This window comes from Pimephales promelas, chromosome 16, assembly GCF_988280905.1.
Source record: "Pimephales promelas chromosome 16, fPimPro1.hap1.1, whole genome shotgun sequence".
Taxonomy (NCBI): domain Eukaryota; kingdom Metazoa; phylum Chordata; class Actinopteri; order Cypriniformes; family Leuciscidae; genus Pimephales; species Pimephales promelas.
Window position 1 is genome coordinate 16,745,770 of NC_142784.1, and position 15,903 is coordinate 16,761,672.

Sequence of the window (15,903 nt, forward strand, 5' to 3'; positions counted from 1 at the left end):
TTTTTGGAGACTGGAGATTTGTACCAGAAATATAATAATTGTTTAAATATATGAAATCCACATAGATACCCACTCTAGAAATCTGTATGAAAATAAAAATAAAGAAAATCTGATGTTTATCATGAATAACTTGGTCATATAAATGAATTTAAAATCTTGAAATGTATAACTAATGAACTATTATTTTCCATGTCGTAAAATGCTTCAGAGATTTGTATCTAGTAATCATGAATGACCATAAATGTCATGGGAATTTATTGATCAGAAACATTGAAACTGTTGAGAATATGTACTAATGACATGTTTTATAGGTGCGACGGAAGGTTGGAAGAAGGGACAGAAGATGAGTGCTTACAGACACAAAACGCAAGATTGATTGGAGATTGCTATACTTAAGGAAAAAGTCCCAAAAAGAGGAGTGAACTTGTGGAAAGTTTGGACTTTGGAGCCATGCATCTGCTTCAGCTGTATTTTGCCGTCTTTTTCTGCCGTACGCTTCTGCCCCACCTATCCACCATGACTTGTGGTTCGTTTTCCATTGTTATGTGTGCCGACCATGTGATCTTAATCTTATGAGAAAGTGTAAATAGTTTTTGGGCTCTTACTCCCCCACCCCACCCCACCCGAGGTTAGGGAGGCAACTTGTATAGCTTTTACCTCCAGCTTTAAATATATTGCACCAGCTGATCTGTCCAAGTAAAAGAAAAAAAAAATCTGAACAACTTTTAGCAGTACTGTATGTGTCCTCTGTGTCTTCTGTATATCATTCTGTACTGTGCTACACGAATAACCATTTTGTAGGTCCCTTTTTTATTATTTGTTTGTCATTTTATCCTTTCCTTTTTTTAACCCTACTCATTTGTGTAATTCTTGTGTGCATATGGTTGTGCATGTGCAAATGTGCCTCTGCAGATAAAAGAAACACTGGTCTGATGATAAATTCATGTCTTTGTTACATTTTACAGCCCAGTATTGATTTTATCAGTGTTTGAAACAGGGAGGAGATGGTACAGAGCATTGGTTTTAATATTGGCTGTGTTGGGAAACAATTGAAGATTCTTCCCCCACCACCAAAATCAGTTTTTCAGTCTGCTGAACCAATAAAATATTCTGTATAAATAACTTTGTATTTGTTTATTGTTCATTTAGGCAGGGCTTTTGAATACTTTTATGCCTCTGACCTCAAAATATTTGTCCATTTTTAGGAATCGTCTTTCTAAAATATAATAGCAGCTATATATTTTCATTTAATTTTTTTTTAATACTGTTAAAAAGTATAAGTATATTTAGTAAAATATGATCTGATAAAAATATAGTTATAGATATTTTTTTCCTAGGAGTACTTTTAGATTTCAACTCAATGCAAAACTATGGCTGGCAATGGAATCAATTAATTTTGATTCATGTCTTTAAGGATAACCGGTAACTATATTAACGTCTACAACAACACAAGATAACATTATGTCTATTATGAATGTATTATATATAATTATTTGTCGTCTGTCTCTTTAAATGATCTGGATAATCATATAAGATAAGATGGAAACAGAAATATATCCTCTGTGCTGGTTATCATTATAGTTGTGGTGTTCATTCTGCTATTCTTTTAATCTTACAAAGATTTTAAGAACTATATCTCCATCATTACAGTTATCGTCATTGGTGTAAACGCTGGGCGGTCAACATCTAAACCAAATTTATGATCAGCTAATCATTTATTTGGCATCATTCAAGTGTCATAAGATACAAAAGACAACTGGCTATTGAGAGGCTGTGCAAATAAATGAAGACATACATAAGGTCAACCAGAATCTACAAGTGAACGGTACAAGTTGTTCGGTTCGGCCACTGAAACTGAAATCCAACTTGTCAAATGACATAAACCATGCCTTTTCGTTCAGTCTGCTTACATGTTATTTGAAGTTTTGTGAGGATTTGGTTAAAAGCAAACCGTTAACAGAACTTGTTTTTGTTCGAGGTAACAAATATTGTTTTTCGTGCACCCTCCGAGTCCACCGTCTGCTTACCAGCTGCTCTGTGGCATCTACCGGTAGCCTTAAAACTGGAAATCTATTAGACTGCATTTAATTGAGCAACATGGAGCCGTTTTGTACTATTATAACAGCTTTGTGCAGGACTGTCATTAGCATGCATTTATACACCCACACTATGTAAGAACTCTACTTGCTGCCAACTGCAACTGAGAATTAAGTAAATAAAACAAACAATTCAGTGTTGGTTTAAGCAAAGGCTCTTAACGGCCATTTTTTACACACTGTCAGAGGTCTTTGGATTATCTGTCTGTCTGTCTGTCTGTCTGTCTGTCTGTCTGTCTGTCTGTCTGTCTATCTATCTATCTATCTATCTATCTATCTATCTATCTATCTATCTATCTATCTATCTATCTATCTTTCTTTTACAGCTTTTGTAGCCTACAAATCAAAGTTATTTTTTTTTTTAGCTATTTAACTATTATTTATTTACACTACTTGTCTTTTGTCTCGCATGAGACACTGTAGTAAAAGTCTGAATCATCCTTAAGTAAATGAAAATCCTGATTGGCCTCACTAGTTTGCCATGTGTCACTGTGTGTACTGTTGTTGTGTTGAGGTCACGTGACTGTGCTGACCAATCGGAGTGGAGGATGTTACGCCGCGCGCTAGTCCTGTGTTGTTCCCTGTAGTTCCATGATATCCGATTCATTTAAACGAGTCGATTCGTTCGGTTTGCTGAAATTAATAAATTAGTTTGATTCATCACAATGTTCCCGGAATTCTTGTAAGTGAAATTTAGTTAAATGCCTCTGTGTATGACTTAATTTTTGACTGTTTTTTTTTAGCTTGTAGTTTAGTAGGCTATCTGTGCGATCCAGAAGTGTTTTTCCAAACTTTTTAAGTAATGTTTGCCAAAATTTGCACTTAGTCAGTCAACCATTTTATTCACACTTTATTCAGTAACTTTATCAGAAAAAAACAGGAACTTTTCATTTAAGATATGTACTCATTTGAGAATCGGTTCAACTGAATCACTAAAAAGAACCGGTTCATATGAACTATTTGTTCTTGAATCGGACATCACTCCAGATTAGGGGTCGAGTGTGGAGTATAGTGAGCATGTATTTAGTAACACATTCTCAGTGTACATCCTGAGCCGGTCGGTTGTACACTGTCTGTGTGGGGTGTCGATGTTTTATCCATGTGTTTTATTTTCACGTGAATATTATGTGGCGAATTACAGGAACAACCTCCCGTCGGTTTTGATGTCTCTGCGACTGCAGCCTTGGCTTGAGTGGGGAAAGGTAGGTTTGATTCATAAGATGCATGGCTCTGATTCTTGCGTTGCAAATATACATTGGATAAAACTTTCGACTGGAACAAATGCATTGATTGTTATTCCTTCAAGCTGAATGACGGTCTTGTGTAGTTTGCGCATGGAGATAAACAGAAACGCCTGTGTTTCAGGCAAACCGAAATGCATGTTTATTAAATGAAAATTACCTTTCTGAAGAAGCTTTTCTGTTGGCGTTTAAACTTTAGTCATGTTCCTCATGGATCAACATGATGATGTGGACAGTTCATAATGATTACCAAACATGAATGAATTATTAAATTATCAAGTTCTTGTTTTCCTGTTACTTAATTGAGATCATGATTACATTTTATATGTGTGTTATATAACGTTAAACCTATGTGCATCACTCGCATAACACTCACTCATGTTTTGTTTTCATTATGGGGACTTTACATAGACAGAATTATTTGTATACTGTAGAAACTGTATATTTTATCGCCTTACACTAAACCTACCCATCACAGAAGAACATTTGCTGCATTTTTACAGTTTCAAAAAACATCACTTTGTATGATTTTCCTAATCAGCTGTTTTCCTCATGGGGACCAAAATATCCCCACAAGGAGAAGGATTTCACTTTACGGAGACATTTTTTTTCCCATAATGTAAGGTCTACCATGCCGACACACACACACACACACACACACACACACACACACACACAGACACACACATATATATGCGGGGTTTGTCTGGGACTAAAAAATGGCCCCAGACTTTCTGACACAGAGTCCGGATACCCGGTCCGCAACACACCAAACATAACACAACGGTTAATTTTGCGCCACTTACTTACTTAAAAATATTTTTTAAGCAAGCTTTGGGACATATGCCCACTATCATTTCATAAAATAGCATCTTTAACGGGTGCTCTCTGTCGCTTACTCATGTTTGTGGTTCTGGACTGGATCCTCCTCCAAAGCGCAATGGGTTGTGGGCAATATTAACTGTGAGCACGTATCCACACTTTGAAAATCCACCGGAAATAGCCATTCGGGTACTTCTGGCATACTCTTTTCAACATACTATGCTTAGGGACACACTTATTTTAATCTCACAAAGGATGGATAGTGTATGGACATTGAGACGCAGGGTTTGATTAATTCAACTGATTGTATACAAACAGCTGATTCATTCAGGAACAAAGCAATTGTGAATATCTTATGATTGGGTCATTGAATCATTGACTGAATCATTTTAAGTGCGAAACACAACCGTGTTGAACAGAAATGCAAACATTTTGCTCTGACTGTTTGAAATCATTTTGGAGCAAAACACTCATATTGTGTCTAAAATGCCCGTCACATATATTAGCTTAAACCTGGTGTATGTTTTAAATTATTAGATTTTTATTTATTAATTATACACCATTGAATAAAGTATTAAATGTTGATGATGATCTTATAAGGAGGACAAGATTGTCTGGCTCAGGATGTGCCGGTAGAAAACATGGTATTCTAAAACTGGACAGATGGCCACCCTATTTAGCATTTTTATTTTGAACAGTTGGGAAATATTGATGCTGTATTCAGCCTCGTCATGTTCAGCTTCTGACATCTTACTCAGGCTTGACATGCATACTCAGGCTAGTATATAGGCTTACTACACTGCTTAAAAATATCTTATGAGAATAAGTAATGCTTAGATTTATCTTGAAAGAGCTTTGTAAGTTCTAAATCATCAGTTATGGGAAACTTGCCTGGAGTAAAAATATATCAGTGGATATGTTACTGAACAATAATACTCTTTATTGTTCATTCCATGAGCCAGACCCGCTGTTTCTCTGTAAGAGAATAGTGGTCTGGCGGGTATTGCCTGTTTCTAAATTTAGTTGCTGCTGTTCAGTATGCTGAAAACATCCCCCTTGCAGCTGCTTAAATAAAGCCTGTCGAGTCGAGCATTTTAATGAATTGAAGGGACAATCAGATGCAATCTAAGTCTCATCTGTGCAAGGTGATGACGCCGTAACGCTCCTCTCCCATCCTTCTGTCAGCGGGTGTGTGATCTTAAAATAGTCTCGTAATGAGGGACCCTCAGAGTGCTCAACGGTGCAGGGTCCTGAGAGAGGTGAAATCACAATGCTCAAAACAGAAGGGCTTGAGAAAGTTAGGAAACGGTTTTGCTTTGATGGAGGTTTGATATTTTCCAAAGGTGTGTTGGAGCGACACTAGTTGACATCTTTCAGTTAGGTGACATTTAAGGTCGGCGTCCGCTATCTCTTTATTTGATGCAGCGTGTGCTGGACGACCTTTAATATTGCTTGCTTGTTGACAAGACTCAAGGCCAGAGAGGCAGCGCAAGTCTAAAACGACTGCTCAGAAAACAAATGTTGTGCGGATATTTTGCCATGGAGATTGCCATGTGAATTGAGCCTTTTTCAGTTATTATTTCATTTCTAAAAGGGCTCTATTAAAATGCTCCATTATGCTATTTTAAAGGCTCCTAATTTTGTTTTTGGACATCTTAGATGCATCCAAGGTCAAAAAAATGTGTGAATGTATACATTATATACACTGCAGCATCACCTATTTTTTTCATTCTCTGAAACGGTTCAATCAAGGATTTAGTCTCTTCAAACTCCTCCTTTCTGAGAGCATGCTCTGCTCTGATTGGCCAGTCTGTTGTGATTGATCTCGGAAATTAAACTCTCATTACCATATCTGATTTCTGCTCAGGAGCTTCCTCAGCTTTTATATATTTTTTTAAACTTGGTAGATTTTGACAATAACAAACCACTATATTACACATTACATGACAGGTAATATCCGAAAAAGCATAATAGGGAAAATATTGTGTTGCAAATTTAGCCTGGGAAAACCCAAACAACTTCTGGCGATTTTAGATTTGCTCTGAAAGTTAGTCTGGCAAAGAGCTCATTCAAACCCATTTCCAGCCCGCAGAAATCGCAGCACCAATCAGAAACGTTGGGGCGGGTTTTACACGATGAAGACCGCGCTGGGATTTTGAAGCAGATTTTGCAGCCTACTACATTACAAACTACAAAGATGGACGCCGCCGTCGAACATCACTCACACAAATCAGCTATCGAGTCTGTTTTTTAGCGATTTGAACGTTTCCTTTTTGTTCAAAGCCGAGCAAAGAACAACACTCGGAGATGTTTCTCCACCGGCCGTCGCTCTGCAAACGCCATCTCCTTCATCACTCTGATTGGTTATAGGTCTACCCGCGACGTCCGCTGGTGACGCCCCTCTGGAAATGATTTGTCTATGATGCTTTGCCAGACCATATTTCAGTTGCAACTGAGAATGGTCTGGTTTTAACCAGGCTATAGCAAATTAGCTTAAAAGGTTAAATTAATTCAAATTAGCTCAATTAATCTGTACGTCCTGTAAACGTCTATTAACTTTCAGAAAGGAAATTTTTCGTGACCACAGAAAAATAACTCTTTCTTAGTATGTAGATGTGATTACATCATTAAATTGAAGTTGACTTACTAGCAGGGAGCAGAATCAACACTTATGTGAATTGGGGACTTTTATTAAATAAATTAATCTAAATTTAAACAAACACATACATACATGGGAAATGGAAAAGTGAAAGTGAATGAAGCTATAAAGATTGTCATGGAACCATCTGAAAGAACCATCAGTTTTTCCATTTCAAAACACCTTTTTTTAAAGGAGCATTGCGGAAGTTCTGAAATCTCTTACCGTGCTGCATGCTCTCAAATCTCATGCTCGTTTCTCGGTACGCATGCTAGCACGCTCATTGGCCACACAAGATAAGGCGCTATTTTATTTATTTATTTATTTATTTACTTACGAGTAGTTTCCGTTAAGGGTGTCATGATTTCGATTTTAAAATTGTTAATTTTGAAATCGATCGAAATGAATTTACAATCGTCAGTGCTGCCACGCCCCCATGTCACGTCTGTTCGGCTTGCCAAGCGGAAAAAAACACTGCGTATTGAAGTGCTGCGACTCTTTGGTCAACTTCCTCTAAGCCATTCAAAAGATAGCATGGAAACTGCAAATGCCGGAGACCCGTCGACAGAACTTGAACCCCTTCCTCTTTCATTGAAGTCGCAGTGTTTTTGGGATTTCCAGTGAGTAATGTTGACAACGTTTGTGCTTCAAAAAAGCCACAGTTTGCAGACATCCCAAGTCTCGCGGAATTTCCAGGAGTCTCTCGCATATTGATAGGGGCTCCCTGATCCACGCAAATTAGTTAAAATCTCTCGGAATCTAGAGTGAGCGAGCAAGAGCGAGCGTGTATGCGAGACAGAAAAAACTGTGCTCCAAACCGTATGGGCTATATGCACGCATAAGTTCCGCATTTGACGCAAGGATGCTCGTCCATTTCCAGCTGTGGAGATTTAAGCAGAGGAAAACGGGATTATGGCAGAGTCTTCAAAATTTACTGTCCTCCCGTCTTTGAAACGAAACGTACATACGTTTAGATGTAATTTTATATGTAGTTATGTTTATTTAATATAATTTTAAAAAGAAGCATAAACACAACGAGGGGTGTCTGTTTTATCTGTTTTTGTGACTAACGTTTCTTTAGTATAACCATGGAGTATAAAATTCAATATAAATTCTCGGTATTGCATTGGACTCTATGATCGGCGGAAGTTATCGAGCATCCTTAATCCTTCAATGGAAATACCGCCGCGCATAGAGCCCATTGCGCGCACAGCAGAGAGGGAGAGAGCGAGAGACCATGAAGACCATGCCTCATGAAGTGCATGTAAGACAGAGAGCATCCTGATTAGCCGATTGATAAAAATCGAGACTCGAATCGAACCGTGACCTTAGAATCGGAAATGTAATCGAATCGAGGATTTGCCGTTGTCAGGAATCAGGATGCAGTCTTGGGAGAAAGTCTTGATGGTTCTGTGAGTCCTATAGTGTTGGAGTTGCACTCGATTTTTCTCGTTTTCAATGATGCAATTATGAGGAAGTTGTGATGTTAGTCAGACGTGAGACCTCTCCGGCTGCACACTGGAGGAAATAAGTTCACAACATGCATTACGAAATTGCATTGTGAATTTATATTGGCTTTAAAAGATACATTATGCAAGCCAAGACGCTTACAAAAATAGCCAACTTCTTCCTTGCCAATTTTTCTTCCATTTCTGTTTTAATTTCGTTATTTCAGTCAGCAAATCACACGCCCTCTTTCAAATCGCACATATACGATCAGCCCACATGCTGCTGTGTTGTCTCTAATGGCTCATCTGTGATTTCAGCAGTGGAGTTTCCCCTTTAGGGCAGCTTTTGATTCAACCGAAGAGCCTTTCTGTTTTTACATAACAGTCATCCGACTACAACAAACAACTGAGGCATTATGAAATAACAAGATAATCATTTTTTCGTTCAAGTATCCCAAAAGGTGAATTACTTCTTCACAATGGCTTTGTTACACAATCAAAAAACACCTTTATAGATTCTGGTCTTTTGTGAAAATGGGATGATAACCTTAATTCGTTCTTCGCAGACACGTCCTAACCCTTCTGGCGGCCGACGTGAAGGACTCATCAATTTGCTGGCCAGACCATGTGATTATTGACTGAACCTTTCCAATTGAAATGCAAGAGAGTAGATCAGCATTGAATGTGGATTTGCTTCAACATGTTCTTTTATTGATCCATGACTTCACTTCTTCTCAAAGGCAATTAGTCTACTTTTACAGCTGAGCACATCCCTTTTTCAAATTCATCTGATGTCATATGTCACATACTCGACGATAAATGAATAAACAAAACCTGAAAAGCTGATGCGTTTAGTTTCAGGAGTATCGGTTATATGACAGTCAAGGCTTTGTAAACAGATCAGAGGTGGCAACGCGGTTTGAAAAGAGACGTCCAATCTGCAGTTCAATTACGGGATATGTTAGAAGCACGGAAATCTCTGACTGGTTCTTCTTCAAAGCTTTGCTTGTGCGGTCGTTGTAGTGTGTGTTTGGAGGCGGGAAATGATGAACAGCCGTGTGTGGATTGTGAAGCATGATGCATTTGTATTGGATATCTGGTAACAGATGTGCTGCTGTGAAGAGGCGACAACCGCATCCGTCTGTGCTGCTGCAGTCAAGTGGCAGAAGAGCTACAATTTACAAAACCATTTTTATCTGAACAGGAGGAAAATAAAGATTTAATCAGAAACATTTCAGTTTCAGCCAAATTTCACAGACTCATAAACCATAATCATCCATCCATCCATCCATGCATCCATCGTTAATGGTAACACAAATATATATATAAATAAAAATCATGCAAGAGTTCCTCCATCCATTCATTGTTAGTGGTAGAATACAATATAAATCAAAATCCTACAATAGTTCCTTCCTTCCTTACTAACTTCCTTCCTTCCTAACTTCCTTACTTAGTGGTAACATAACAATTATATATAAATCAAAATCATACAGTAGTTTATCCAGCCATCCATCTATTGTAAGTGGTAACGTACAATTATATACGAATCAAAATCATACAATAGTTACTCCTGGATGATTCACTGGGCTGCTTTTCCAGTGTCATACCATACTGTGTACTGTAATAACTGAATAATTGCATTTTTAATTGAAATTGTGTTGAATACATCATAATTTGTTGTACATTTATAATTACATTTTTATAATGAGATTAAGCTATTTATCTCAATGCAAAAATAAATAACATATAAACTATAGGGTTGTTGTTTTTTTTTTGTGGTTAAATGTAACAATTCTTGACAGTTTTCATGTTGTTCACCCAGGTATATATAAATATGAGATTGTGCTTCTTTATAAGCAACCAATCAAAGTGCATATTGGATTTGGATTTTTTTAGAAATGGCTGCAGAACCAAACCATTAAATCCAGGACGGCTCAATCTTTAGGTCTGATTTTGTGTCTCGCCTCCTCCCTCTCTGTTCCTGTCTCTGTCTGGCTAAGTGGTGAAGATGCTTGGTGGGGTTTAATAGAGAGCAGCATGGACGAGGCTGCCAGCCAGCTGGAGAGAGACCATGTTCACAGCGTGTACGAGAGAATCGCACCCTTCTTCAACGACAGCCGCTACAAAGCTTGGCCCAAGGTCAAACAGTTCCTGTTAGATCAGGAGCCCGGCAGCATCGTGGCTGACATCGGTAAGGCTTCATGTTTGATCTTTATTATCTTTAAAACTCTCAGAAGCATTTTCCTGTCCTGCTTGCTTTGTAAACGACCGTTGTCACGTTTTATCTGATGATTTGCTCTCCTACTGCTAAAAGAAACCCATTTAATCTTGTCTTTATTCTTTTGCTTTAAAAAAAAAAAAACTCTTTGTGAGTAATGGCCTGTTATATCACAGAGACTTTGTCAACAGCTTTTACTTCACCGTTGCCTGAAAGGAAATGCAATTATTCATATTAAAGTTTAATAAGGATGAATGGGCACCAAAGTTATTACAGTACGACACTGGAAAAACAGCCCAGTTAATCATCCATGAGGAACTCTTGTATGAATTTTATGATTTATTTTATTTTTTTATGACATGCTCCAATTGTTTTTTTAAAAAATTATTACAGGGTGTGGAAATGGCAAATATCTGCACATCAATGAGGAAATCTTCAAGTTGGGCTGTGACGTGTGTCGTCCATTGGTGGAGTATGCATGGAGTCAAGGTCACGAGGTGCAGCTCAGCGATGGCCTGCGTTTACCCTACAGAGACGGCTGTTTTGACTCCGTGCTCTCCATTGCAGGTAATTCATCAACATAAATGTCCTAAAACATTCAGGTGGATTCATTTAGGTTCTTATTTTGATTCCATTTAATGATTTAGCTCGCTGGTTCTTGCTGAAGCTCAAACGTGCTGCGTAACACGAGAATGAACCTCATTGGTTCTTGCTGAAGCTCAAACGTGCTGCGTAACACGTGAACGAACTTCATTGGTTTTCGCTTGTCAAAAGAACATGTTTGAGCTTCCGTTTACCACAACTGATGTTTGAGTTAATAAATGTTTATATGTATTAAAAAAAAATAATAATTTGTTTCATCATATAAACTAAGCGACCCGCTAAATTCGTATGGATTAGTTTTAGTATCTCTTCTAATTTTACTAGCGTCCAAGTAGTTGTCCCATAGCTGTCAATGGAGGGACAGAAATCTCCCAGATTTCATTAAAATAACTTCATTTTTGTTTAGAAAACTAATTAAAGTCTTATTGGTTTGGAGTGACTCGAAGGTGAGTAAATGAGTAATGAATTTAAATTTTTGGATGATCTAACCCTTTAATACATCCAGGTGGATTCTGTCTGCTTCTGATTCAGATTCCACTTAACAAGTCAGTTCCTAATGATTCTTTAAGTAGCCTACTGTTGAGGAAACCACTTTATTAGTTGGATAATTGACTTTCAGTTGAACAAGTAAGGGAAGAACTGTCCGGATTGACTCAGTAAATCATTAGAATGACTTTTTTTCTATTTTTATTTATTTATTTATTTATTTTTTTTAAGTGATTCTTATAAGAATCAACTTATCGGCACTGGTTGTGTTTTTTGTTCTTGTGTGCAACCAGCGAGAAGCATTAACAGAACTTAAAAACATTCAGTTCCATATTTTTTCTTTTAAAGATGATTCTCAATTCCCATCCCAGTGTAATGGATGTAGGCCAGTAAGAACTGTGCGTGTAAACCTCACTCCCCTGGCCTCAAGAGGCGCTAGCGACTGATGCTAGCGGCTGCGGTCTTTTTTCCGCCTCCCATACCATAGACCCCAGTTCGAATCTTCCTACCTTGGAAATGATTAATTTTATGAAAATCACATTTTATTTTAAATATGTTTTTTATGCACATCCGTTTTATTTTAGTGCAGAATGTACTGGAACTGTAATGTACTGGATCTAGTGCAGACATTTCCTGCACATTACAGCTTGATAAGCTCTGAAATGGGATCATTAGCATAATTATCAATGTGGATGTATGTTCATTGGAGCAAATTTCATGTGATATAACCAAATTAACATACCAGTATTTTCATGATTAAGCCATTTAATTTCAATCTGCGGGTAATGCTGTCATCAACTCAAAATGGAACAGTTATATAGGTTTATTTAAGCTTTATGAGGTGGAGGAAACAAGAGGTGTTACTAGGCTACAGGAGATCAGTGGTTCTTGGAAGAGGCCTGGGAGTATTTGTTGTCAGGCTTTACTGCTGGGTCACCTGGCAACCTCTCTCAATCCCCAGAGAGAAGATTCATGTGGCCATTGATGAGACCTGAGTGTCATAATGGTTTAAACACTCTGAAAGCCCATTGTAAACACTGCTATGAACTGGGCTTTCTGGTTTTACATTTTTCTGAGATATGTTCTTCATAGAGACACTTATCTTTTTTCTTTATTTTTTTTAATTGTTAGTTCACCCAACATTTAAAAAAATCATAATTTTGTCAGTGTAATGTTCCAATCCTTTATTACTTTACTTCTCCTTTTTAATAGATTTTTTAGGAAATTATTATTATTGAACACCTGTTCAACTTCTCATTAATGCAATTATCTAATCAACCAATCACATGGCAGTTGCTTCAATGCATTTAGGGGTGTGGTCCTGGTCAAGACAATCTCCTGAACTCCAAACTGAATGTCAGAAAGGAAAAGAAAGGTGATTTATGCAATTTTGTGTGTGGCATGGTTGAGGGCCAGTCTGAGTATTTCACAATCTGCTCAGTTACTGGGATTTTCACACACAACCATTTCTAGGGTTTACAAAGAATGGTGTGGAAAGGGAAAAATATCCAGTATGGATGGACATAAATTTGCAACTACAGTAGTCAACATTTGAAGTGGATCAAAAAAGTTAATCAAAGATGTCCTTAGACAAGAATGGGTATTGTTCAAAATGCATGTATAACTCTGATGAAAGGTTTTGATCCACTTTAAATGTTGACTACTGTACTTGTCTACTTATTTTACTAACCCTAACACCTAACCTAACAGTCTACTAATACTATAATGAGAGATAAGCCTTGTTCACACAACATGATTTTAAAACGCTTGGCTGAACTGTGCATTTCACACTACATGACTTGCTCTCTGTGAAACCAGGAGTGTTGAAGTTGTTGAGCTGTTCACGCCACACATCACAACGTGATTGATCCACAACAGGAGGTAAAGTACTACACGAGTTGACGACAATTCTGTCACCCAACGATTCAATCTTGTCTACAATTCTGTCACCCAACGATTCAATCTTGTCTACAAACCACTTTTGTCACGAAAAATCACATGATAAAACGAAACAGAAATGACACGAAACAGCATGTGCGCCAATACCCAGCGAAGAAGAGAACACAACACGCAACTATGGACGTCAGACAGAAACTAGTTTGCGCGATGATTTGCTCTGAGAAAAAAAATGCAAAAAATAAAACAAGATTTACCCGGTGAGCTCAACCCATGCCTTGCTCTGATTGGCTGTAGCTCATGACATCACTGAGGTTGAGTCGTGCGACAGCTCTGGATATCTAGCATGCTAGATATTTTTCTGGGCTCAGCGACCCGTCTGCGAGCGCCTTTGATGCGTTGTTGGCTCTTTCATACTAACAGATTGGCAAGCGTTCATCGCCCGCTAATCCCCCGCGATTTGCACGCGATAACACCCTGACCTGTCGGCGAGGTCAGGATTTGCAAATCGGGCTTAAAATCCTGTAGAGTGAACTTGGCTTTAGTTGACATGTAGTTGCAAAGTTAGCTACATATGGTTAGTAAAATGTCAAAAGTGGCACATCAAAAATAAAGTAACCACTATTTCTTTCAATTGCTTAGTCATCCACCACATGTCCACCAAAGAACGGCGTATCCGAGCAATAAAAGAGATGTCTCGCACCCTGCGTGTTGGAGGACGGATCATGATTTACGTTTGGGCCATGGAGCAGAAGAGGCGCAAGTTTGAAAAGCAGGACATCTTCGTTCCCTGGAACCCCAATCCACCTTTATCTCCTGGCCTCAGAGCACTCGGCCGAACCAGACAGCGAGTCAACGGAACCCAAAGCATCAGCGACGACAGCACTTCAAGCGACAAGCACAGGAAAGTGAAAAGCACATCCTCCATGGTGGATGAGGGCGACTTGATCAGCCCCAGTCAGCAGAAACAACCGAGGCTTTGGTTCTTCTCCAGATCTTTGGATTCGGTGCTGGACTTCGGCAGCCTGGCCATGTCCCGCTCCTCTTCCAGCAGTTTACAAACTCCTGCCGATAAAGCGACGGAAAGCGGAAGCCGACGAGCTAGCAGTAGAGGCCTCTTCAGGCAGATGTCCAGCCTCTTTTCTTCCTCTTCCAGAACCAGTCTAGAAGAAGATGTCTTCATCTCAGACGCTCACGATCGGGTACATAAAATCAACAACAGAAGTGTTGGGAATGGAAATGAGACTGTTCCTGTGGAGCTTGTCCATGACTGTTCCTCAGTTCCACTGCCCGACTTGGTGTCCTACCAGAGGGATCAGTCGAATCTTGAAGGACACGAGGAGGTAGATGGAAAATCAAGCCTACAAGAGCCCTTGCGAAGGCAGGAAAGCTCAGCGTCTCTTCTGGAACCTGAGAGTATGAATGGACAGAGCAGCGAACAGATGAAGGACTCTTGTCTGCGGTACTACCATGTATTCAGGGAAGGAGAACTGACGCAGTTGATCCAAAACCACGTTGATGAGCTCCATGTTCTGCACACATACTTGGACCACGCCAATTGGTGCGTGGTGGCTGAGAAGGTCCAAGTCTGGAAGGTTTAAATCTCATTTTAAAGGTCTGCTTTAATTTATAATATATATATTTTTCGTATGTCTTTTAACATTTTAGTTTGAGATTTTAAGTATTGGGACTAGAGAGCTAATATGAAATATTAGCTGTTCAGTATCAATGGCAATAACAAGCGAGGTATTGATGCTCTGATGTGACCAGTGTTGGTCCAAATTGTAACACTAAAGCTAGTTGTACTATACGTATGAAAACTGCTATACTAAATTTGGCATTAATCTAGTTTTGTTGCATTCAGTTTAAAGTTACAAGTAATTTACTTAACTTGCACTGATTTTAATGGTGTATTACTGTTAACTGTCTTAAGCAATGCCTGCCTGGAACAGAAAGCATAGCACATAATTTTTCTGAACCAAACAATGGGAGCACATAACTAGAGTTTTCTAATGAACGCTCTTCGCGAGTTTGTCTGTGTAGGTGTTGTGTTGTGTGGTTAGTATTATCATAAAGCAGTTGTGTTGTGGTCTGAAGCTTTTAAATAAGATTTTAACTAATTGGCTGCTTGTTAATAGATTGCACATGAATTCCCATCTTGAAAACTTGAAAAATTGAAACATGTTTGTGCCGCGTTGTTGTGAATTGTGTTTGTATTTGTGTAACTTGACCATGTCATTGTCACAACAAAGGTCTTTAATTTCCCTTAAACTTGAACCATTTTTATGTGTATTTTTGACTTAAATATAATAAATGCAGTATATTTTTTTTTTTATCTGACCTACTGGCTTCTTTTGTCTTTTTAGTAAGAGAAGTAATTTTTTTTACAGTTATATTTTAATTCTGCTTCTTAATTGCCAAAAAAACAAAAAAAAACAAACAAACAAACAAACAA

General features: G+C 38.3%; 2 protein-coding genes across 2 annotated transcripts in view; both read left to right on the plus strand.

Moving 5' to 3' along the window:
• Positions 1 to 404, plus strand: part of pds5b (PDS5 cohesin associated factor B) — a 38,296-nt gene extending 37,892 nt beyond the window's left edge. Inside the window, exon 34 of the mRNA XM_039670682.2 lies at positions 312 to 404. Coding sequence (XP_039526616.2) covers positions 312 to 347 — 36 coding nt within the window. The 3' untranslated portion in view covers positions 348 to 404. The remainder of the gene's footprint in view (positions 1 to 311) is intronic.
• Positions 405 to 3,060: 2,656 nt separating this feature from the next.
• On the plus strand, positions 3,061 to 15,781 carry trmt9b (tRNA methyltransferase 9B). Its single transcript, XM_039671189.2, has 4 exons — positions 3,061 to 3,298; positions 10,246 to 10,436; positions 10,857 to 11,030; positions 14,091 to 15,781. Exons 2-4 carry the CDS (start codon positions 10,283 to 10,285, stop codon positions 15,047 to 15,049), a joined length of 1,287 nt encoding a protein of 428 aa, XP_039527123.2. The 5' UTR covers positions 3,061 to 3,298; positions 10,246 to 10,282; the 3' UTR covers positions 15,050 to 15,781.
• The last annotated feature ends 122 nt before the right edge of the window (positions 15,782 to 15,903 follow it).

Bases quoted from the DNA above. Each gene is read 5' to 3' on its own strand.
- trmt9b (XM_039671189.2), top strand. From the start codon at position 10,283: ATGGACGAGGCTGCCAGCCAGCTGGAGAGAGACCATGTTCACAGCGTG. The intron at 10,437-10,856 runs GTAAGGCTTCAT...AAATTATTACAG, and splicing joins CAGCATCGTGGCTGACATCG to GGTGTGGAAATGGCAAATAT. The intron at 11,031-14,090 runs GTAATTCATCAA...TCAATTGCTTAG, and splicing joins CTCCGTGCTCTCCATTGCAG to TCATCCACCACATGTCCACC.